At 34.0% G+C, this 26306-nt stretch overlaps 3 protein-coding genes across 9 annotated transcripts in view; 2 read left to right on the top strand and 1 right to left on the bottom strand.

Annotated features, from left to right (window-relative positions):
• Positions 1-15135, bottom strand: part of Trim23 (tripartite motif containing 23) — a 38531-nt gene extending 23396 nt beyond the window's left edge. Inside the window, exons 1-5 of the mRNA XM_027951577.2 lie at positions 14982-15135; positions 9134-9296; positions 5084-5205; positions 2067-2345; positions 1323-1505 (exon numbers count right to left, since the gene is read on the bottom strand). Coding sequence (XP_027807378.1) covers positions 1323-1505; positions 2067-2345; positions 5084-5205; positions 9134-9296; positions 14982-15062 — 828 coding nt within the window. The 5' untranslated portion in view covers positions 15063-15135. The remainder of the gene's footprint in view (positions 1-1322; positions 1506-2066; positions 2346-5083; positions 5206-9133; positions 9297-14981) is intronic.
• A 665-nt stretch (positions 15136-15800) lies between these two features.
• Positions 15801-19145, top strand: Shld3 (shieldin complex subunit 3). Its single transcript, XM_027951586.2, has 2 exons — positions 15801-15888; positions 17964-19145. Exon 2 carries the CDS (start codon positions 18068-18070, stop codon positions 18833-18835), a length of 768 nt encoding a protein of 255 aa, XP_027807387.1. The 5' UTR covers positions 15801-15888; positions 17964-18067; the 3' UTR covers positions 18836-19145.
• Positions 15802-26306, top strand: part of Trappc13 (trafficking protein particle complex subunit 13) — a 32772-nt gene continuing 22267 nt past the window's right edge. For 6 of the 7 annotated variants that reach the window (XM_071612562.1, XM_071612561.1, XM_071612560.1 and 3 more), the window contains exons 1-4: positions 15802-15888; positions 21781-21849; positions 22997-23096; positions 24091-24175. In XM_071612562.1, the coding sequence (XP_071468663.1) occupies positions 15843-15888; positions 21781-21849; positions 22997-23096; positions 24091-24175 (300 nt within the window). In that variant the 5' untranslated portion in view covers positions 15802-15842. Of the gene's footprint in view, positions 15889-21780; positions 21850-22996; positions 23097-24090; positions 24176-26306 lie in introns of those variants that run through there. The other variant, XM_027951585.2, reaches the window with a different exon arrangement.

Genomic DNA, 26306 nt, shown 5'->3' with positions numbered 1-26306 from the left:
TGCCAGGTCTTTTAAGTTTCATAAAAACAACTAAGAAACTGAAGCTCTTCTTCCTAGCTCTGAGTAGACTTCTTTTACTAGTCAGTCCTTTCAAGGTTGCATCCATCAAAGTGTATCTGCAGCCATATGTTTGTGCTGGAGAACTCCATTCTGCAGTGGTGGCTATCACTGCTCGTCAAGACCAGGGGCAGCAGGCATGTTTTCTTGTGATCAAATGGCTTCTCAAGCACTTTCCTAATTTTTTTTTTTTTAATAATTTGACTCCACTGCCATTTTCCTCCTTCCACCAGCAAGATGCTCACCCTGACCTCTGACCTCTGCACAAAGTCCTACATCCAGAATTTGATCATGCCTCCACTTCAACAGCCAGGCCTAAGCATTATCACCTCCCATCTGATTATTATGGTAACATTCAAATTGGTCTAATTGCCTGACCCTCCAAGTTACTTATCCAATCAACACTAATAATCACTAAGACTATCTACTCTACATCTTTAAAATATAAAATCTCTCTCCTTTTCCATTCTTAATATCATATTATTATAGGCCATAAACATCCCTGAACTCAATTTCAACAATGTCCTATCAGGTCTTCCTGCTTTCAATCTTCTTGTTCTTCTCACAATTCATTTTCTACATTTAAGAGCAATCTTTTTTGTTTGTTTTTATTTTGTACTCAGAATTGAACCCATGGGCACTTAACCACTGAGCCACATCCCCAGCCCGTTTTTGTATTTTATTAGAGACAGAATCTCGCTAAGTTGTTTAAGGCCTTGCTAAGTTGCTGAAGCTGGCTTTGAACTCAAGATCCTCCTGCCAATAGTTTATCACAGCTCTTAAGCTAAGTTTCAAACTTAAGATGGTTTAGGAGACTTCACATGACTTGTTCTTTATCTCTCTAATCTGTTAGAACTTAAAATTTCTAAATATGTCTAATCCTCACTTCATGCATCTCATCAAACTCTTCCCTCTCTGGGACAACTCACTCCCCACCCTGCTCTTCTCCCTTATTGAAATCTTCCAAATTTCAGCTTAGACATCACTTCTTTGAGGAAGGCATCCCTGACCTATATGAATTGTTGCCCCTCTTATAAGCTGCCAACGCACCCTATACTTCCTCAACCACCCATACAAAATAATTGCCATACTACAAACTGTCTCTCTCCCATGATGAATTTCAAGTTTCATGAAGATAAAGACTTTTTTAAAACTGTACTTCCAATGACTAGTGTGATATTGGCACATTTTAATTCTGGAATACTTCTTAGAAGGTTATAAAGTGAGAATGAAAAAGAGTAAGAAGAAGAAAAAAAAACCCATACATGTTCTGTGTGAGCCATTCCAATTCCATCTTCCACTATTTGTTCACCGCCTTCAATGTGCTGAACAATTCCAACTAATTTTCTGGAATAATCTGAGATTTCTTCAGTGAAGGTCCGTATGCAGTGAGCCATATCTAAAATTGATGCTCGGATCTGGTTAGCTTCTGGTTCCAATACTGAATGCTATAATGCAACATAATTACAGAAGAGAATTCAGTTTTGACTAATTACATAAAAAACTAATTAACTCCCTCTTTTAAAAAAATAAAAACCCATCAGCCATAGGTGCTTTTAAACACAGGACAAAGTATAGCATAAGGTAAAAAAACAAAAACAAATTTTTTCACTTTCATTTTTCATTCCTTCATAAAATAAATATACTACAAAGAAATAATTCAAAATTTGTAAGTCCATTTATTGCTAGACAAGGCTACCTCTAAAATTATATCATAAACAACAGTTCATTAACAAACATAAATAATACCTTTAAAATCCAATATATTATGAAAACACAAAGAAGTTTTGTTTCTTGAATCTAAGATATTTCTCAGTAAAGAAAGAATAATGAGGTGTCTCTGAAATATTTATGGCATTCAGGATTAAATCTTTCATTTTTTTTCACGTTACCCAGTCCAACTCATCCATCACATAACTTTTCTTTACTTCTCCTTTTTAGCATAAAGAACCAGATCATTAAAAAAAAAAAAAAAAAAAAAACCCAGATCATAAAAAATAAGGTCATACCTTATGACCTTGGTGTTTTCCATATTCTTTGCAGACACAACACATAAGGGGGCTAGTTTGACAACCTTCTTCCAAGCAAACAAACTCAATGGCATGCACCTGGTGTTGAGAGCACATGGTTTTCTCATGAGGTTTATCAGCCAGAGGCACTCGCCTGTGCTTTGCTAATGTCTTCGTAGAATGAGTAACTTGAGAGCACTCTGAGCACAAGTGAGTTGCACACACAGTGCAATATACAGATGCAACATGAGCTTCATCTTCATCACAACGAATGATGCTCTGATAAACAAAAAAATTAATGCCTTAAAACTAAACCCAACTCATTATAACATGACAAATTTTGAAATATAAAACCCTAACTTTTATTTTTAACTCACCAGTCTTTATACACGGTATACCTTAAGATGATTATATGACCTCCTGCAACCAAAGTGTTATTTACTATGATTAACTAAACTGTGATTAAACTCATATTGGTTTGGTCTGTTAAGCCCAGTTCAGGTGCTCAGTCCAAATCCACAGCCTCCCACAAATCTTATTTACAATGAAAATATGCTGGTAATTGATTACAAAGGTTATTTGTTATTCTTCTGAGAAAGTATTCATTTCAGTGGGTGAGAAGCTACTTCCAAGACTAATTACCAAAAAATGTTAAGATTTAGAGGCCAAAAATAAAACTTGTCATGGATACACTCTTTTTCCCCAACTCTGGTGTCAGAGGTAGAACCCAGGATCTCATGCATACTAGGTAAATGCTCTACAATGAAGCTATACCATTAACCCTTTCATAGGTCCAATGATCTCTTCCATTAAATTTATACACAAGAAACTGAAACATAAAAAATTACGAGTCTTTAAATACAAAAAAAGTCTGACACTAAATATGACCCCACTGCTTTCAATATTATTTGTCATGATCATGTATAAGAAGGCTGGCAACACAATGCTATTTAGGTAACCTGGGAGTGTGAAGCAGAATAGCTATTTTTTTTTGGCAGCAGGGGGATACTGAGGACTGAAGTCAGAGGCACTTGGCCACTGAGCCACATTCCCCAGACCTATTTTGTATTTTATTTAGAGACAGGGTCTCACTGAGTTGCTTATTAGCACCTTGCCATTGCTGAGGCTGGCTGTGAACTCCCAATTCTCTTATCTCAGCTTCCTGAGCCCATGGGATTACAGGCATGCGCCACCACGCCTGGCGCTAGCTGTGAACTTTTGAAAACACAGACACTCAGACTCAACCTGAGAAACTTATTTCAATAGGTTGTAAGTGAGGCCTGGAATTTGTGTATTTTTTCCTAAACATACACAAATACCTTATAATAGCTTATATTATATTGATTAAAGTCTATTATACAATAGACTTGGCTCCACAAGCAAATCTATTACACAATCATGGATAGAAACCACCAGCTTAAGTTAAAAAATAATAAAATCTACATAATATATAAACTTCTAAATATTTCTAATTTTCCATGAATTACTAAAAAGCATTTCAAGTGGATGAAAAATAACGTGTTATAATAAAAAATGCCTTGGAATCTTTTGAAGAATAGTAGTAATAGGCCACACATAATTGGAAGGAGAGAGATTGAGTAAATTTTTCCAGAAATTAAAATTAGAAAATACATCAATGGTGTCATTCCTTACAACAATTAATAACAAACCCAAAGTTGAATAGTTTTGTTTCCAATTATAAGAAATTTGTATATGCACCATAAAATACTCATGAATTCTGTTTTCTAGACCTGACAAATACTTTACAAGGTCAACATTAGATAATATTCTAATGTCCTTTGAAATATAAATAAGAGATACAGCATGTGAAAGATCAGCAAAGACTTTAGAAAACAATGTTTCAGTTTGAAATTCATTTCACTGATTCACTTTAATATAAAGAAATCATCTCTGGGGCTAGGGATATAGCTCAATTAGTAGAGTGCTTGCCTCACATGCACAAAGCCCTGGGTTTGATCTCCAGCACCACCAAAAACGAAAAAGAAAACAAAGAAATCATACAATAAAAGCGAAGTGGAAATCAATCTGATTTTTTTTTTTCATGATACAAAATACGTGCTTTTAAAGTTCATCACTGCCAGATGTGATGCTGCACATCTGTAATTTCAGCAGCTTGGAAGCTGAGGCACAAGGATCACAAGTCAAAGCCAGCCTCAGCATCACAGTCAGGCTCTAAGCAACTCAGCAAGACTCTGTCTCAAAATAAAAATGGCTGGGGATGTGACTCAGTGGTTAAGTGCCCCTGGGTTCAATTGCCAGTACAAAAAAAGAAAAAGATAAAATTCATCGCTGAAATCGTTTACAATTATCTACTACAAATATTCTAGTATCTAGAACAGTCTGAGAAAGTCACATCCAGGGTTAAATAAGCTATGCAGACAACTGTTGAAGTGCTAAAAATGTATTTTAATATGGTTAATAGACTTTTACCCAATAATTACCAGACATCTGCCTGTCTGGATTAAGAAAGTGTATCTACATATAATTTATTTTTTTATTAAATTTTTAGTTGTAGTTGGACACAATATCTTTATTTTATTTTTATGTGGTACTGAAGATCGAACCCAGGGCCTCCCACGTGCTAGGCAAGCACTCTACCACTGAGCCACAATCCCAGCCTTTATCTACATGTAATTTTAAAAAGACAGCAGAAGCTATTTTTAAGATATTTTGTCTTATAATAAATGAATGGCCTCTTTCATGTAGTTTCTCTTTCTTTTGTTCTACTTTACTGTTGATTGATTTTTGCATCCTTTGCTCTAATGTAGCTTACACATCTTTCTTACTCTTCTATAGTAATCTTACTTTAATATTTTCAAGGAACTCAAGCTTCAGTTTTATTCTGTTGGAAATAGTGTTGCCTTCAGAACTGTAATGTAAAGTTGTGTTTCTAGAAAGTTGCTAAAATAAATGAGGTAATATTATGCTATTAATGGTAAATATTTTAAATTAAAGTTTCATTTTTTAACAAATATTTCACCAAGTTCAATCAATACCTCTCCAGATACTCCAATGGCTTCTTCTGCAGCTCCATATTGACCAATATGTCCATTTTGCAGTCGTTCTAAAAGCTCCAATAAGGCAAAATTTTTTTTCAACCCCCAGACACCTGAATCTCCTAGAATAAACATAAAAAGCAAAACTAAATGTTAACAAAATGGAATATTAATCATTTTACCCATACTTCAATATTAATTTCTAAGTCATATGGTTTAGTCATATGTACTAATATGTACTTAGTCAATAGTACCTATATTCTGGGGCTGAGGCTGTTAGCTCAGTGGCAGAGCCCTTGCCTAGCATGTGTGAGGCACTGGGTTTAATCCTTAATACCACATAAAAATAAACAAAGGCATTCTGTCCATCTACAACTACAAAATTTTTTTAAAAATAGTATCTAAATTCTAAAAATTTTAAAATTTCCTATTTTCTTTTTATGCCAGAACAACTTTTTTGTTAGCATTTTCTTTAGAAAACAGAAGTATCTTTCAACATTCCAAGTAGAAAAATTTTAAAATTCTGTTTCTATCATTTATTTTCACAGATACTATTTTTTCTTAAATATTTATTTTTTAGTTGTAATTGGACACAAAATCTTTATTTGTTTATTTATTCATTTTTATGTGGTGTTGAGGATCGAACTCAGGGCCTCACACGTGCTAGGTAAGCACTCTATCGCTGAGCTACAACCCCAGCCCCTCACAGATACTATTTTATCACTGACTTTTACTACGTATAGCAAAATAAGTGCTTTCAAACATTTTTTACAGCAATCTAAAATAAGAAATACATTCTAGAGCCAGGTGTGATGGTGTACACCTGTAATAACAGCAACTCAGGAGGTTGAAGCAGGAGGAGTTCAAGGACAGCCTCAGCAAATTAGTAAGTCCTAAGCAACTTAGTGAGACCCTATCCCCAAAATTAAAAAATACAAAGGGCTGGGATGTAGCTTGGTGGTAAAGCACCCCTGGATTCAATCTCCAGTACCAAAAAAAAGAAAAGAAAAGAAATACAGTTTATATCGCAACCCAAAGTTTCTGCAAACTAATATTTACAGCAATGTGCAACACACTGCTATTTTTTTATTCTATTTCTTTTTTTAAAATGCTGTAGGAACTGGGGAGTAGATCAGAAGTAAAGCACATACTTAGCATGAGCAAAATTCTGATTCTGGGATCAATTCCTAGCGGGAGGTGAGGGAGTTATTCACAACAAATTTATTTCATGACCACAAACAAGCTATGAGTAATGTTTGTAAATCACTGTGTGAAAGATATACCCAATTAAAAAAAAAATCCAACTCTAAGTACAATGGAAGTAGAATAGCTAAAGGTTAAGATTTTTCTCTCACTCCTTCTTTTAGTCACAGCAGTCAATGACTAACCTCTTCTCACAAAACAAGACAATAATCCTTTTCGGATAAGACTCTAGGCTGGGGCTGGGGTTGTGGCTCAGTAGTAGAGTGCTGGCGCTTACCTAGCATGTGTGAGGCACTGGGTTCGATTCTCATAACACCACATACAAATAAATAAAATAAAGGTCCATTGATAACTAAAAAGAAAACTCCAGGCATATCTGAATAAGAACTAACACTTCTTTTCCCCCATAGCAGCCACATAAGGCCGATAAACAAGCATATGTAAACACACACTCTTCCGGAGCCTATAAATAAGACAGATCCTTCAGCAGTTAAAAGGAACATCTGTCCATGGTGAACTTTTATACAAAAAATACCATTTGACATTGCTGCTACCTAATACATGTTCACTAAATGAATAAATATGTAAAAGGATAATGAAACCACTGCCTGCAGTCTCTCCTCTCTCTTGGCTCTTCTTTCCCTTAAAAAAAAAAAAAGAAAAGAATAGGAAACAATAGGAAAGAAAGGAGAAGGAAGGAAGGAAGGAAGGAAGGAAGGAAGGAAGGAAGAAAAATACACTTCTTGATGTGGTTCTCAAAAAAAAAAAAAAAGTAGTAGTAGTATACAAATGACCATTTAAAAATATCATCTTCGGTAAAGTAGAAGAGGACCAGGAGGGGAGGAAAACAGCGGTACTGAGGAATGAAAATGACCAAATTATATTACATTATGTACATACAGACATGTCCTCTTTTTTTTAGTGGTACTGGAGGGTTGAGCCCAGGGGCACTTTACCACGGAACTATACCCTCAGCCCTAATTATTTTTCATCTGGAGAAGGGTCTTAAAGTTGCCCAGGCTGGCCTTGAATTTGCCATCCTCCTGCTTCAGCATCCTAAGTAATTTGGATTACAGGCATATGCCACCACACCAGGATGCATGGATGAATGTGTCACAATGAATTCATACTATTATGTATAATTATAATATACCAATAAAAATTATAAAATGAAATAAAAGAAAAATATTCTGATAATAATCTGAATATTCAGTTATTATATAATGAACACATATAATATATACATAAGCTACCAACATATATGCCTAATATATCACTTAATAATTCTGTAACTTCAAAACAACTCTATAATCATGATGGGTTAAAACAACAAAAATTTATTTTTTTACGCATGCAACATCTTAGGGGTTAGGGAAGCTAAGAAAAGCTAGCTTGTTCGTCATTGTCCATGGTCTCTATCCATGCCACTGTCTCCAATCACCTGGACCACCTCACTGTAGCAGGGAAAAGAACTTACGTTGCATCATCATTAACCTCCTCTTCATGACTTCTACCTGGAAGTTAACAATTTGCTTCCACTTACATTTCACTTGTTAAATAACTGTACAGCCATACTTAAATATAAGAAGGCAGGGAAGTGTAAATTTACCATGTGGACAGAAGAGGAGAATCAGAAATATTTCTGATAAGTACTAGTAACTGATATTATCCTTGGACTAGAGAATTCTGATTATGACCTTTAACATTAATGGTAGTATTCTTCTAGAAAAAGGAATAACAAATCATCTTTCTTTTTCATTTTTATACTTTTCAAGTTATCTACAATGTGTATATACATTATTTCTATATCACAATTTTTAAAGGTTTTTAAAAGAATGATATCCAACCACATCAAGAATCACCAACACATATGCCACAGAATTGAAACACAGTAAAAAACTAACATACGATAATTACGAACTCTATCTCTATATAGGACTACATTATAGCAGTTGTAAACAGTGCTACTTCCCTAAAAAAAAAAAAAAAAATGGCAGCCTTAAATTATTTTTGGAGAAAATTCTGTTATCAAAAAGAGTAAACTATAAAACTTACATTACATTTAAAAAAAAAAATTTTAAATGTCAATAAATGTTGTTATATCCAAATCCAGCATCCCAAAGCAATAACTTACTTGGAAATATATAAAGCAAAATTTTAAAAGTGAGAAAGAAACTGAAAAAAATATATATAAGACCTTTAAACTCATTTTAACCAAAAATAAGCAACTACTTATCACAAGTTACAAACACCTCTCTCTCTGATACTAATAAAAACATGCTGAGACTCAAGTGATATATCTGTATTTTCATTACTGGTTCATTTACTTGTAAAGAAAACACTTGTTTTATTGGATTAACAGATTCAGGCACATAATTTAATCTGTGACAAATACAAAGTTCTCATTTCTTTGAATAAATGTAGTACATATTTCTCAGGTGTCTTAAAGTTCTTTAAATATAAGTATTGAATATAAACATTTCAGAAGATAAAAAAATTACAATTAAGAGTGAGCTTGTTTATATTTAAAAGACTACTTACTAGAAACTCAGATTTTTTTAACCCCTTTGCAAATTTATAATTTGAAAACATCAAGAATAATAAAGAAATTGTTTTATATGTGACTTGTGTTACATGATTTTTTTCTTTTTTTGGTACTGGGAAATCCAGGGGCACTTTACCTCTAATCTACATCCCCAATCGTTTTGATTTTTTATTTCTATTTTGAGACAGAGTCTAAGTTGCCCAGGCTGTCCTCAAAATTGTAATCCTCCTGCCTTAGTATCCTAAAATATAAGCATTCAACTTATAATTTTCAATCTTAAATCATATAAATAACTTTCATACCTAGGTCTGTTACTTGTCGGTCAAATGGGCAACGTATTGCTCTTCCATGAAGAGGCAGGCGAGTAAGACAGTCATGACAGACTGTGTGGCCACAAAGAAGAAGGCGAGGAACTTTGTCTCCTTGCAAAGAAAAGACATCTTCACAAACTCCACACTCCAGAACCTAATGTTTGGAATGAAAACATATACACTTTAAGCAGTATTAAAAACACATGTATTTTAGGGTTTTTTAAAAAGCTGACCTAATATACTGAATTCACCTTGTTACTTTGCTTTTCCATGAATAAAACTGTATAGTTGGTAAAATACTGAATCATTTTTAATCATTTATTTGACTGACTTTGCCAAATTACTATTATATAGAAAAATCTCCCTGAAAATACTAAAGGTTAGGGACCATAATAATGTAAATTACATCATCTTTATCTTTTGAAAACTGAATCTGTAACAGCAATGTATAACATTACTGAAGTTGGGTTTTCAAGCAATTTTTCTGCAACTACCTTACTCCAATAAACCATCATTAAGTTCAATAAATATAATCTAAAATATATGGCAGGGTAACAATTACCTTTCTAAATGATAAAGAACTTACAAGAAAAGACTACAAGTAATTTTCAAGTACATTTTAGTGCTTATTTACATCAGATAACGTAAAGGCAAAAAAGCAATCAACTGACACTTTAGAAAATATTTTATCTATATACTTCTAATTACAGGTAAATGACTTGCAAAATAACATACAATCAAAAGACAGGCTATCAGAATTGGCATGTTCTTCAAACTATGGAACCCACCTAGGTGCCCTTCAACAGATGAATGGTAAATAAAATGTGGTAATACACACACGATGGAATATTACTCATCCTTAAAGAAGAATAAAATTATGGCATTCGCAGGTAAATGGATGGACATAGAGAATATCAAGCTAAGTGAAATAAGCAAATCCCAAAAACCCAAAGGCCTAATGTTTTCTCTGATATGCGCACGCTAATTCACAATGGAGTTGGGGGCACTAAGGGGGCACTAATCTCTGGATTAGGCAGAGAGGAGTACAGGGAGAGTAGGAGGTTTGGGGGTAGTTCTGAATAAACATTTCTCAAAAGAAGAAATGCAAATGGTCAAAATATATGAAAAAATCTTCAAGATCTATAGCCATCAGGTAAATGCAAATCCATCTCACACCAGTCAGAACAGATATTTTCAAAACAAACAACAACAACAAAGACAAATGCTGTTGAGGATGTGGAGAAAAAGAAAATCTTAATACAACATTGGTGGGAATGTCAATTAGTATAGCCACTATGGAAAAAAGTATAAGAGTTTCTCAAAACACTCAAAATAGATCTACATATGATTCAGCTATACAACTCTTGCATATATTACCACAGGAAATCAAGTCAGTATACAAATGAGATACCTATGTTTACTGCAGCACTATTCACATTAGTAAAGATGTAGAATCAGCCTAAGTGCCCATCAACAGGTGAGCAAATAAAAAATATATGGGATATAAACACACGGAATTTTATTCAGCCATAAAGAAGGATAAAATTCAGTCATTTGCAGGGAAATGGTTGGAACCAGAAGTTTTCATGTTAAGCAAAATACACCAGAGAGAGAAAGATAATTATTGCATATTTTCTCTCATATCTAAAAACTCAGGGGGAAAAAAAAGATGACCTGAAAATAAGAGAGAGAATTTATTAGGGAAGGGAAAGAGGACCAGAATGAGGAAATAGAGAGGACAGGGAAAAAGTGGACAGGGAGGGTTAAAAAAAAATCACAATATAATGTGTGCATGTAAGGAAATGTCACAGATAAATCCATTAATTTGTATAATTAATGAGATTAAGTCATTATAACAAAATTTGTTTAAAAACAATTAGAAGCAAAGTAAATATATACCATTACCAAACTGGAAAATAAATGCTAGTGTACTCTTATGCTATAAAACTTGAGCAGAGTAGTAAGAAGGGATTTAGGAGGTTTTCTTGTGTATACACTGAAAATGATTTCATATGAATAAAGCAGAGTGAAAAATGATAAATAGAATATATTCATTTTGTGTAAAGGTGGGAAAAAAAGGGTGCAAATATTTTATGTATTACTACATAAGTATACTATCTCTGGAAGGATACATAGGAAACCAATAACATAGGAATATTGGTTTTCTACGAAAAAGGGAAGCAGTCAGGGAAAAAACACCCATAAATTACACATGTATACGCACAGGGATAATTTGACTTTCCTCTACCCTATTTTTATCCCTTTTGTAACTTTGTTTTGACTGATTGCACTGGCTAAAATTTAAGTATTATATGGAATAAGAGTAGATACCTTGTCTCATTCCTGATTTTAAAGAAAATGCTTTTAGATTTTTTCCCATTCACTATGAAGTTGACTACGGATTTGTTGTACATAACCTTTATTATGTTGAAGTTTGATTCTTTCATACCTAGTTTCTTCAAGACTTTTGTCAGGAAGGGATGTTGAATTTTGTCAGAGGATATTTCTGCATCTATTAAGATAATCGGGTAGTTTTTATCCTTGATTCTCTTTATGTGTTGAATTGTTTATTGATTTGTTTATGTTGAACCATCTTTGTGTTTCACTTTATCAAATTTAACTAAACACAGAAAGATTAGCAATACAATTATATATTATAAAAAAAATGTGGGAATGGGGTTGTGGCTTAGCAGTAGAGCACATTCAAGGCCATGGGTTTGATCCTCAGCACCACATAAAAAATAAAAAGCAGCACAATTCACAATAGCTAGACTGTGGAACCAACCTAGATGCCCTTCAATAGATGAATGGATTAAAAAAATGTGGCATTTATACACAATGGAGTATTACTCAGCACTAAAAAATGACAAAATCATGGCATTTGCAGGGAAATGGATGGCATTAGAGCAGATTATGCTAAGTGAAGCCAGCCAATCCCTAAAAAACAAATGCCAAATGTCTTCTTTGATATGAGGAGAACAACTAAGAACAGAGCAGGGAGGAAGAGCACGAGAAGAAGATTAACATTAAACAGAGACGAGAGGTGGAAGGGAAAGGGAGAGAGAAGGGAAATTGCATGGAAATGGAAGGAGACCCTCATTGTTATACAAAATTACATATAAGAGGAAGTGAGGGGAAAGGGAAAAAAAACAACAAGGGAGAGAAATGAATTACAGTAGATGGGGTAGAGAGAGAAGATGGGAGGGGAGGGGAGGGGAGGGGGGATAGTAGAGGATAGGAAAGGCAGCAAAATACAAAGGACACTAGTATGGCAGTATGTAAAAACGTGGATGTGTAACTGATGTGATTCTGCAATCTGTATATGGGGTAAAAATAGGAGTTCATAACCCACTTGAATCAAACGTATGAAATATGATATGTCAAGAGCTTTGTAATGTTTTGAACAACTAATAATAAAAAAAAATTAAAATTAAACAAAAATAAAATGTCTGGCACCTACCAGAGAAAATAAATAAATAAATAAATAAATAAAATAAAGGTACTGTGTCCAACTACAACTAAAAAAATAATAAAAATAAATAAATGCAATATTTTTATAAATGCTCACATTGTGATACTACAATAATTAAACTTATTTATGACAATAAACAAAGGAATCGAACTAAAGTTTTGTCTAATTCATTCACATATTATATCTCTGACCCCATCACTATGCTAGATAATACACCAGTTCACCCCCACCCAAAAAAAAGTACCAGTAAGGGATGGAGAAGGAGAGGGGAGGGGAGGAAACACTAGTAAAAGCTGGACACAGTGGCACACACCTGTAATCCCAGCTACTGAGAAGGCTAAAACAGGAGGATTAGCCTTGGGTTAGCCTGAGCAATTTTATGAGATCTGGTTTCAAAATACAATTTTCAAAAAGACTGGGAATGAGGTTTAGTCATAGAGCATTTGCCCAGCACATGGGAGGCTCTGGGCTCACTTCCTGCCCCCTACCACAAAAGAATCACTAGTAAAATTCTATTCATTAGTAAACCAAACATCCATACAAAAATAACTCATGTATCAACTTGTTAAATAATAGAGCAAGAAACTCTTCCCTCAGGATCTATGAATAGGAAATGTAGCTAAACAGTATGAAAAAATTAAGTCCAGAATAGGGGGAAATCAGCTTAATTTTACATTTCACAAATATTCAAAAGCTTCAAAATTATTTCAAACAATGTAAATCAAATTTTTATAAACGAGGTCATACTTTTAAAAGGACTAAGAATGTTCGGCAAACAAAACAAAAAACCTTTCTTATTCATTTTTAAATGTTAATTATTTTACAATATATCAGATTTTTGTTTTATAAACTTGTTCATTTAACAAAAGGCCATTTTACACAGTATTAGCATTATGAATTTCAACCTTTACCTTCCAATAAATACTTCCTACTTTCTGAAAAAGGATTCTTATTGAGAGTTCAGGAACATTTTACATGTTAAGATGAAAATGAACAAGGGATACCTCTTATGAATCAAATTCCATGCTGTAACAAAGGAGAGTTTCATTTGGTACACTTTTGAAAGTACAAGGCAGACAAGGTAACAAAAATAGAAATGGCAATGATACCCATTTGTGAACTTACAAGTTCAGGAATCTGCAGGAATTCTCTACTTAGTAAAACACAATTCAAAAATTTAAATCTCAACCATACAATATGTGTAAATAATGAGGGCTCTCCTGTATCTCAGATGTACTATATACTTACAAAATACCTTCACTCACAAAGGTCAACTGAATCAACAGCCACTAACATTGACTGATACTAAGTTATAGCATAAATATCTCATTTGAAATCATATAACACTAACATTAGAAGAAAAATCATTAGGTACCCATTATTCAAAAAAACCTTCAGAAATTATCTGGCTCAGTGATTCTCAATCCTGTTTGCACATTAAAATCACTTCTAGGAACTTAAAAAATATACTGATGTCAACGTAATCAGACTTGAAGGAGCGCATCAATAGTTTTTTTTGAAGTCCTCAGTTACAGCCAGAAATGAGAATTATCGATCTCTTACATTACAGATGAGCCTCAAGGTTACTCTATAGACCATGTGGTCAGTTATCCCTTTCGGGTCTTTCATACTACAATGAAAGGGAAAAATGAGTTCCACATATATTCATTTGATTTGGTAGCGAATGCATTTTGTACATTTACACGTGGTTAAATTTCAGATTTCACAGGAATTGCACAGGGCAATTCATAAATACCAGCGTTGATGCTCAGTTTTGCTGCAGCTAGAGAATTCTCAGAAGTTTTGATGCTGTATTACAAAGGAAGGCAGCAGCTCAACCAATAATAGATGTATAATTATAGAAGTAGCGCAACAGTGAAAAGCATACTTTAGAGTCACTCAACCACGGGCTTTTGACATTTACTGTGTTAACCTAAATATGGGTTTCTTTCCTTGTAAAGTGAGATTTAATATCTACCTCATAAGTAGATACTGAGGAGCTAAAACACCTAATATAGTACTTGGCCATAACAGCTCGATTTAATAAAAACAAACTAACTGATGCCTGTTGAACTTAACTAAAGCAGTAAAGACCAGTCCAGGTCACTCTCACAGGCCGACACGGTCCTTTTCACAAATGCACCGGGTGCAGATGCTGACATCTGACATGAGCTGACCACGCAACATGGGGCCAGAGGGGGTTACTGGATCGCTGGGGGAGGAGGGGAGGCAAGACGTACAGCCAAGAGCGGCCCAGAGGCCGCGCATCCCAACCATCAAAGCCAGGGCCGCACCGACGCAGTAGGGTCTCCAGGATGAACCGAAGGGAGGCCGACTGTGGAGAAGAGCGCACGCAAGGTCCCTCACCTTCACCACAGCAGCTCCCCGGCTGCCCTGCCGGCCACTGTCTAGTCCCGCTCCAGGCTTGTTTACAACCAGGGTAGCCATCCTGGGAGGAGCGGCGCCGCAAAGCAAAGACAGCGGCCTGAGCCAGCAACTGGGAGGCGGGGCTGAACCATCTACCCACAGGCCTCGGCGCACGCCGCTGCGCACAGGCGCAGTACGACGCGGGGGGGGGAGCCTCCCGCCGGCCCCGCCCTCCTCCTTCCGTCAATCATTGGCTGCTTGGCAGCCCGATCTGGCTCACCGGCAATTTTTCTTTTTTCTTTCTTTCTTTTTTTTTTTTTTTTTTAATTGAGGAATCTGCAGCTGATGGACGAAGGTAAGTAAATACAAACGAAAAAAAGGGCAAATCAGAAAAAGTTCAAGTATGAAATTTTCCATCCTGTAATAACGCCTCTCCAATTGCAAACCAGATGGGGGTTGAGTGGGGGAAAGGTATTACATCTCCCCGCAGGCAATCCAATTTTTGTATAAGCTACAAATCCCAGCATGCCACTCTCCTTTTTTTTTTTTTAAATTCCTGCACCGTAGACGTCTAGGAGGCTGCGTGTTGGTATCGACAAGAGGTTTCTTGAAGTCACGATGTGTGATTGTAGATGGACCATAATATGTATAGATCTGTAAGACAGAACGGATGACTGATGAAAAGAAGCTGTGAGGGCCGTAAAGAACGTAGCAAAAAGAGAATTTAAGGTACCACCTCCAAAAGAAGCTGTTGGAAGTGCGTTTGACGACAGATCTTCCCTGTCGCGCGTTTCTCTGTTTTCTTCCGGGCCAGGTTGAACCTCTTCAGACACCGTAGGCAGTGGATCAGTGCCGGGCAAAATGGAAGTGAATCCCCCCAAACAAGAGCACCTGCTGGCGCTGAAAGGTAAACTTTTGTGAGCCTTACTTCCCTTATTCTGTTTTCTCTCCTCTGTTTCGAAGCCTTTGCCACACGGATCTCGTGTCTGGGCTGTAGGCCTCCTTCTTTCTTTAAGCACCGTCCGCCCTAGCATTCCTGCCCTATGCCTTAGGCCAAGCGGGAGGAAGCGATGTCATTTCCTTGCTTTTTAGGGTCCGGAGCCGTTTTCTAGAATGAAATAGTAGCTGATAGATAACTCTTTCTGATCTGTGCTGCGAGCAAAAGTTGACGTCTCGACCCTACTGAAGAGGTCCCTGTGAACTGAAATCACTTACAACTGACATTCAAAGGTTTTTCCTTCTGTTTGAGGTCAGCCATATGCACTTAGGAGGTTACCAGGCTTCACCTTAAATGTGAAATTAGTGTTGCATGACAGTGGCAGAGATTTACCAATATTTGGTATCACTATATATAGCTTATATGTATTAAAACTTTCTGAAGTTTACCTCAGAGTATTATGTATGTGGGAACCGTGTCAACTTTGATTTTCTATACATGACAATTTTTAGTAAATTTGATGGTTGAATTAGATCATTGCTTAGGAAAAACCAACAGTAAGCTTTTTCTGAAACCCTTTATTTCAAATGTTTTTAGCTTTATAACATGTATTGTACCACAAATGAACTTTTTATTTCTAAATGCTCTAATATATAAGTTAACAATGCCTCGGAATAAGCTAGGGAAATGCTCATTCGATGTTTGAATTCAATTGAATTGCACTTACCTTCTTTATGGCTTCCATTTTGAGAGACTGTTCATTTCTACCTACGCCTATGATGTAGGCATTAGACATTCCAGAAGCTCACCAATTCTATTTGTAATATTTAATTTGTAACACTGGTGGCTGAAGTTAACAAGATTGTCTCTGTACCTAGAACTAAGAAACTTTCAAGATTAAATAATATAGCAGCAGTACCTGTAAACTTAGCCTGAGCAGATGATCTAGACAAATAGATTATTTGTGGAGAAAAGATACTAATTGACATATTCATGTTGTCTCAATCTCACATCAAGTATGTGGACTATATATTATAGTCAGAGGGGTTATGAGATTAGTTACTTGTTAACTCTTAGAATCAGTAATTCTATTGTGACATCAAGACTGAAAATCCCCACTCCAGATCATCCTACCAGTTGGAGAACCCCTCATCAAGTGGTTCTCTAATTTGGAGGGGAAAGAAATTCAACTTCTTATTTTATTCTCTTCTACAGCAGTTGGACTATGAAAGAGCCTGTATTACAGTCTTAAAGCTTTGGGCCTCGTTGGGAAGCCTCACAAATCCCTTGTTGAACCTATGTATTGGAAGTTCTATATATTGTAACTTATTATCAGTGACTTACTTTGGGGCCACCTGAGGACTTCTATGTTCTAAGAGAAAAAAAAAATAAGTCTAGAACTTGTTCTTCCTTCAAATTGGAATTCAGGAGCCTTGGTACTAGGATCTCAATATTGTACTAGTCTCAATCCAAAGAAGATTATAGCATCCTATCCTGGTTAAAATGCAAAATATAATCATATTCATGTTTTTACTGTTTACTACTGAAAATGAGATATAGTCTTTAAGTAGTCTGTATATTTGTTTGGTAAAATTCATAAAGTTTTAAAGCAGAAAGTGATTTTCTCCCAGATAGATAAAAAAATTACAGAGATTTCATTTAGTTCAGACATCTCAAATTTTAAAATATTACATTATATGTATCTGGTACTTTAAGAATCACTAATTTACTCTGTTTCTGCAATAGTTTTGAGAAGGACTTTTATTAATATATTAATATCAATGCTTCCAAGTCCTTTATACCTGTTGAGTTAAACATGCTAACTATTAGCATTATTAGCCTGGAAGTGATCTTAGTGAACTTTAATTCAAATCCCTTATTTTGGTGAGAAAGGATTTTCAAGTTTGTGAAATGCATTCACACTTATCAATAGCACTTTGTTAAAATAGCATATGGGAATTGGTTTCCTTTTTCCTTTTCTTCCTGCCTATTAGTACGCAGGCTATCCCTACCATATCTTATTCTTTGCAATACTTCCACCTTAGGTCCTGTTCCTTCTGGTTTGACAAGAGAGAAAGTCTTGTAATAGTAAATTAACATTCTAGCTCTGAAGAGTTCAGCTAAGAAATTTTCTCTTCAGTAAGAGTAAATGGATTATTGCAGAATGACTACAGAAGTAATAATACATTATCGACCTTATGAGAGTGATCCCACACAACTGCCAAAAATTGCAGAAAAGGCAATGCAAGACTTTCCTACTCGTCCATTATCAAGATTTATTCCTTGGTTTCCACATGATGGGTCCAAGCTTCCACTCAAACCTAAAGGATCACCACCTATAATTTCTGGAGAGGCAGCTGAAGATGTGAAACAGTACTTAACCATTTCAAAACCTGACATTAAATCACAGAGTTATGATTGCACGGTAGATCTTTTGGAGTTTCAACCTAGTTTGAAAAAGCAGCACTTAATCCAGTCAGATACCCTGAATGAACACCCTGATTCTGGAAATCTGGACAAGAAATCAGAAAAAGGAAAACAACATAAGAGGAGGTCTTGGAGTGTTTCACTTGCCAACAATAATTGTACTGAAAACATTTTTCCTTTGTCTAAAAAATTGCAAGATATTTTAGAACTACTAAATTTGCACTCATTTTATAGAGCAAGATGGACAATAGAACACAATGTTTGTAACAATCAAACTCTGGAAGACATTTGGGTAAAACTCAATCGAATTATTAGGCATAATGAACTTCCATCTTGTAATGCTACAATTCAGAGACATTTAGGCCAAATATGGGTGTTCTGTGATGTTAAGTACTGTGAATATGTGGGAAATATTCTTAAAAGAAGATTAGCTCTTAACGGAAAAATTAAATTATTTGTGCATAAATGTGGTGTTATTTATAGTATGTAATGAATTCTACTGATTGTCAAAAAGAATATTTTGAATGATCTGAGTATGGACTAATACAGTAAAATGAATAAATTTTTTTTTACTGGTTTTTACATTTTAATTGCTTTTAAAAAATTGATGTTTTCCTATATAGCCTATTAGTCTTAATATTGTGGAGAAATAATTGTGTGGTAATATATGTACAATTTGTGTCCCAGAAATGAATAGGTGTAAAGGTGAATTCCTCAACTTGTTAATTATGTCAGGAAATTTATGGATTATTAGCAGTATTCTTTTAAATGAATTGTAATAAAGCATTGTTCATTCTAAATTTGAAGGTAAAATGTTTTCTTTTTATTCTGTTGCTTTTGCAGTGATTAAATTAGATATAGTTATGAATTAACGTGAATAGTATGAATTTTGATGAATCCCTAAAATCTAAATTTTACTGTTTTTTTTCTTTATCCACCTAAGAGTAATGACTTTTTTAAAAATAAAACTAAAAATAGTTCAATTGGACATGCCATGCAAATGGCATGAATGTAGTTCCAAGTCAGAGACCAGCCCAGATTCTTAATGATGTTTCCAATGATAGTATATAACAGCTGTGTTGATTTAAAAGAAAGAGACAAAATATAATTTGTCCAAATCCATAAAGTATCTTGAACATTATAATGTCATTTAAAGGAACGTAGATCAAGTTATTTATTTAAACTTCTTTATTTATTAAAGAAGATCAAGTTATTTATTTAAACTAATACAGGTGTGTGTGTGTGTGTGTGTGTGTGTATGTGTGTTTGTTTTGCCAGAGATAAAACCCCATACCTCATACATCCTGCACAAGCTCTTTATAATTAAGCTATAAACACAACCTCAGTAATTAAGTCTTACTATTAATGCTGACGTATTAGTTGGCTATTTTTTAATATAATTTCTTAACAAATTTTTTTAGTTGTAGATGGACACAATGCCTTCATTTTATATATTTTCATGTGGTACCGAGGATCAAACCCAGTGTTTCACATGTGCTAGGCTAGCACTCTACCACTGAGCTACAACCCCAGCCCCTTATTTGGCTAGTTTTTAGAGTTATTTTAAGTTTTCTATAAGCAGAATGTTATTGAGTTTATATATCACCTCATGAAAATATCCAAAGTGATGAATAGAATAAAAATTCTACAGAAGCATATAAATATGTATTTAGAAATGCAAATGCCTACCTTGGGCTAGGTTGTTAGATATAGTAAGGAAGACAATTATGGACCATCCCTCAAAGAGCTTGTACTGAGTTACCATTCTGTCAAACCATCTCCGTGAGAATAACTAGTAAGACTAGAAAGATGAATGTGTTTGCTTTTGCTTTATAGTACGTGTCCAGCATGGTAGGAACTTGATAATGCATGGTAAATGTGCCTTTTGGAGGGACTGTTAATAGCCTGAATTATGATACAATAATGTTTAAAACACAAGCAGTCCACTAATTTTTAACTAAAGAGACAAACTTTTCTTGATAGATTTCATTCTGTCTAAATACTGTTTTGTTTTTATTTTCCTTTTTACTGTCTCAAATGAGACCCTTGTTTAGAAAATAAGCATCATGTGAATGAATGCCTCCAAAAGTCATTAACTGAAAAAAGATGTCTTCAAGACAACTTCTGTGATTTCTTCCTCTTTCATTTCATCATCTTTCTCTTCATTGAAATTCCCAGAGAAACTTCCTAGAAGTTTAGAATCGCCAATGAGCTTGAAATAAAAGTTGGTTGATATTGAGCATTTGATTTCTGTTTTTCAGGGGTTTTTTTGTTTGTTTGTTTTTGTTTTTTTTTAATGCACAGGGTTGCTAATTAAGTGTTAAAAGTTAGGTAATCATGACACTTTTTTGATTCAGTTTTTGATTATACATAGAACTAAAAATGTACAATCATGCGATTCTTATGAACAGTTTTTTAATCTAAGAATCACACATTTAAAAGAACGTCTTCAGGGGCTGGGGATGTGGCTCAAGCGGTAGCGTGTTCGCCTGGCATGCGTGCGGCCCGGGTTCGATCCTCAGCACCACATACAAACAAAGATGTTGTGTCCGCTGAAGAAACTAAAAAAAACACAAAAACTAAAATTCTCTCTCTCTCTTAAAAAAAAAAAAGAACATCTTCATATGTAGAAATTTAAATTTTTCTAATTTTTTCTAGGTAAATTGCTTTCTGCTCCTCAGAAAAACAATAAAATTCAAAACTGGGAAATTAAAGATGAGTTTTAGCTCAAATAGTACAGTGATATTAAAAAAATGATTAACTTCTCATTTACATGGACAATACTTAAGTAATTAAGGCCTAAGAATTTAGAGCCCATTATTTCTTTGAAACCTTTTTAGAATATTTAGATTGTCACTAGTGATTCTAGCACTAACATAGGGCCCAGTACTATTTGTGGTTTCCACTCCTAAGCCATAGACATGGAAATATATTAGGGATTAGCATTTACTCTCTAGGAGAGTGGCAGTAGTACCATAATTTTGTGTTTCCCTCTTTACCTGTCTTTACTTTCAAATAAATATTAGGTCAAATTCAAAGGAAAAAGATAATGTCGGAGGGCATCCAAGTTGTGCACATTTTACTATTGTTTTTTACTTCTGTCCTGATCCTAACTAACTTCATTTGCCAACTTGTCAATTCATATAATATTTTGAAAATTTCCAAGATGAGTTCCTATGTAGTGATTCACTTTAACTTAAATGCCAAAAATTAATCCAGGATTCACAATCTTGAATGCATAATTTGCAAATAAAAATTACTCTTTTATGTAAAATTTTTATTTCATTTTAATGTTTTTTAAAATGATTGGTAATCTTAGGAAGTATATTGAAATTATATTTTATGTTAGCATAAAATTAATGAGTATTATACATTAGATTTGAGAATATTAGCCCAAAACAATATTAATGTTTTGTTTACTTTCTTAATTCACAGTGATGCGGTTAACTAAGCCTACTTTATTCACCAATATTCCAGTAACATGTGAAGAGAAAGACTTACCTGGTATGTATAGCATGTGCTTAACCTGTTTGCACCTAAGGAGAAGTTGAGCCTGGGTTGCCTACATTATCTTGCAGTAAGAGTAGCCTTGGCAGTCTTGTGTTAATCCTTCAAAGGATTCTTTGTTGCCTGTTTTGTACCATGTGACCAATGGTGGCCTTCTGAGAAACAGGCCTCATGTATGATCTACAAGTCAAGGTACTATTGGTAACCTATGATAACAAGACACTTTTATTTTAGTTTAAACAAAGATACATCCATATTCATAACATTATTAAAATATTGCCTTTACCCTCAGGTTTTCTATCAGTGTCGGATTCTTTTTATAAAGAATTATTGGTGCTTTATATAGCATATCATAATTTATGACCTATATTTTCCTTTGTTTCTAAGTGTTCATTCTGTAAGATCAGATATTTTACATGCTATGCTTTATTAAAGATTAGAAATGACATTACACATTATATACATATTGAATTACAACACAGTACCTCATAAATAAGTATAAATATTGTGTCATTTTTAAAAGATTAAAAATCAGATTTTTAATATATAATTTCTTTTTTCTTTTAGTACTGAGGATTAACCCAGGGGTGCTCTACTTCTGAGCTGCATTCCCAGCCCTCTATTTATTTTTATTTTTTTATTTATTTTTCGGTACTAGGCATTGAACCCAGGCACACTTTCCTGATCCTTTTTATTTTTTGAGACAGGGTCTCACTAAGTTTCTGAGGCTGACCTTGAACTTATGATCATTCTTTCTTAACCTCCCAAATAGCTGGGATTACAGGCATGCACCGCCATGCCTGGCAGAATTGTTTATTTTAAATGTTTCTTCCAACTACTTCTTCTTTTTGTCTTTTTACAGAGCTGGGATTAAACTCAGGGCCTCACACATGTTAAGCAAGCAGTCTACACTAAGCTGTACCCAGGCCTCCAACTGTTTCTTTATATAGGTAAAACTTATTTAAAAGATGTTAGGGCTGGGATTGTGGCTCAGTGGTAGAGCGCTCACCCAGCATAGGTGGGACCCGGGTTCGATCCTCAGCACCACATAAGAATAAAGGTTGTGTTATGTCCATCTACACCTAAAAAATAAATAAATAAATAAAAAAGATGTTAGAACTTTCTGTTTTTTCTCTTGCTACAGGAGATCTCTTCAACCAACTGATGAGAGATGATCCTTCAACTGTACGTGGTGCAGAAATTTTAATGTTGGGAGAAATGTTGACTTTACCTCAAAATTTCGGGTAAAAATGATACATTCACATGAAACATGCAACAATACCTTAAAGAACGTTACAAATCATGTTTTCAAATATAACTATGCAATAGAAAAATGTTTAAAATACATTTAGTGGGAAAAAGTGATAAAAATTATATTATGTGATTCTAGTTTTCTTTCTCTTTTTTTTCTTTTTTTAAAAAAAGAGGTACATATTAAAATATGTTACTAGTTTTTCTTAGGATGTTAGCATTTTAACTTTCTTCTTTAGCTCTTACTGTATTTTAGGGCCCAGGATGTATACTGCTTATTGGTATACTGCTTCTCTGATGTGCACAAAGTCCTGGGTTCAATCACTAGTGCTGCCAAAAAGAAAGGAAAGAAAATCCTAATTGTATTTTATAATGACGATATATTTCTTTCATTTTTAACTAATTTGATCTGAATGTCTTTTTCACCCTACAGCCCTCTCCCAACAGAAGTTATTAGACTTGTCACCTAATTAGGAACTCTGAATTTTTTGTTTATTTTCTTGTTCTTAAGTATTTTCTTATCCTGGATTACTGATGGGGTAGTAATTTGCAACTAGAAATTTTAAGACAAAAGGAGCATTTTGTCTTTATTTTTTAAGACTTATAGAATGTGGTTATTGACTAATATCTTGAAAACTTGAGAATATATTCATGTAAAAATATAAAACTATATAGAGTAAAGCCACTGGTCACTTTTATTAGAATAGTGAAATAATTTCACAAAAATACTCCAGATTCTAGGCATGTGCCACTGCACCCAGCATACCATGTTTTATTTTGAAATAGACTAGGTAATGAATGAGTAATCTAATAAAAATAAAGGAATGTTGAAGCAATAGTTCACCTGATTTCTCTATCTATTAGTAAATTTTTTCCATCTGAGGTTTCTTGTGATACTCAAAATAGAATGTGGTTATTGACTAAAATCTTGAAATTTATAATAAAACCTGAATGAATTTCTGCTTAAAATTGTATTTCATTTCACAGAAATATATTCTTGGGAGAGACCTTTTCCAGTTATATCAGCGTTCATAACGATAGCAATCAAATTGTAAAAGACATATTGGTAAAAGTAAGTAATATTCTTGAACATTCTTGCTTGGGTTATATTTTATTGTTTTAAAAAAGTCTTCTTTTTGATAATGTGATTTTACCCAGGGGCACTTAACCACTGAGCCATATTCCTAGCCCTTTTTTCTTTTATTTTGACAGGGTCTTAGTGACAGGGTCTCACTAAATTGCTGATGCTGGTCTTGAACTTACCATCCTCCTGCCTCAGTCTCCCGAGTTGCTGGGATTACAGGTGTGCACCACCATGCCCGGCTTCTCTCCTGTGATTTTTAGACTTCATTAAAAAGTGGGTTTGATATTAGAATTTTTAGTTGTCATTATCAAGTATTGATGGATATCTAATGACATTATGCTCTACACTAAAATGACATTATGCCACACACACATATTTTCTTATCCTCAAAGTTTGTGATGTCTTGGATAAGAAAATAACTAGTCAAAGGTAAATAATGGTTTCAAGTTTTTGTTACTATATCTGATTAACATAATATTTGAACAAGGAAGAAAGATCACTGGGTATTGTTTCAATCAGGAAGGCTTATTAGAAGAAAGGGAAAGCAAAAGGATGTTGAAAGAATAGTAGCATTTAGAGGAAAAAGTAGAAGACATGTTTATCAGAGGCAGAGGCATAGGGGGATACATAATGTTTTCTTTTAAATTCACTTGTAAGAGGAGATAATGTGGTAGAGATGTTTACTAGCTATACAGTATACCATTTTGAAAGCCAGCTTAAGATTTTAGCCCTTTGGGTTTAATTCTTAGCCCTGCATATAAATAAATAAAATAATCATCTATCAACAACTGAAACATAAAACTAAAAATTCAAAAAAAAAAGAATAGCTATTTATTGAGCAATGCAGTATCAACCAGAGGTCTGCTTAGATTCAATTCATATATGCATAAGCCATTTAAATTCATAGGAGAATGTATGTCAGGACACACAGCATGATGTTGGTCTGCATTTTTCTTATGTTTTTATAAGATTTTAGAGATCAGTATTATGGTTGCTTAGTAAAACATTTAGGAAATTTTACTTTATTTCAGTGCTTAGTAGCAATATGGGGATCATTTATAGTATCTGCTCTTTAAAGGATTTATGGAATGCAACAGCAGAATCATGTGAGTTGTTGCTGTTTTGTGGGGAAACGCCTTTATAACATTTTCTTTTTTTCCCTAGTCTCTTTAAAAGTTTTCTATTTCTAATAGTGTAAATTTTGTGAAGCCATTTTTCTAGAAAAAAATATTAATGTAGATTTTCAAATTTATTGACATAGAAGTGTGAAAAATCATCTCTTAAAAATTTCTTCTATTTAAATGTTACTTGCCCCTGATCATTTCCTATTTTTGTTGGTTTTTTGTCCCCAAGTCAGATAGCTTTAGGTTTGTATATTTAAAAAAAAAATACTTAAATTACATCAAATGTTTTTCTGTTCTCTACTTCAGTAATTTTTGCTTTTGACTTTATTTTCTTTCTTAGGTTTCTGCTTATTTATTTTCTTCTTTTTTTCCTTCTTTCACTGGAGATTTAACCCATTTATTTTTGTTAATAAAATGAATTTTTTTCTGGTTCACTGTTTTAGATATATCGTACAGATTCTGTTACAAAGTATTTTCGTTATGATTACTTTTGTTTGTTCTTCATCTTTATGTGGTACTGAGTATTGAACCCAGTGGCTCACACACGCAAGGTAGGGCTGAGTTATTGCCCCAGCCCTGTCCTTCCTCTTTTACCTAAGAGTTGTTTATTGGAAGGGTTTTCAGAGAAAAAGCCTACGTTTTCCTATTTTAATTCTTATTAATAATTTCTAGTTTTATTACATTGTAATCAGTGTCATTCTTGTAATATTTATATTCATGGAATTGGCTGATGCTTTCTTTGACTGAATATTTATTTTTTTAAATGAATTTTTCCATGTGTATTTGAGAAGTTTCCTTCTTTATTATTGGTTGTAAAGCTAGATACATATATTCATAAGACCTGTTTTACTGATTGTGTTGTTTAGATCATTTATATCTTTTCTTTTTTGTCATCCTGATCTATCTTGCCAGTAAAAGTGACATTTATCTCATATTGTTAGTATATAATATAAATAGAAATAGCATTTCTATTTATATCTCCTTAAATTTCATGT

This window comes from Marmota flaviventris, chromosome 5 (assembly GCF_047511675.1).
Source record: "Marmota flaviventris isolate mMarFla1 chromosome 5, mMarFla1.hap1, whole genome shotgun sequence".
Classification (NCBI taxonomy): Eukaryota; Metazoa; Chordata; class Mammalia; order Rodentia; family Sciuridae; genus Marmota; species Marmota flaviventris.
The sequence above is the reverse complement of the archived record's forward strand: the minus strand, read 5'-3'. Positions and strand labels throughout refer to the sequence as shown.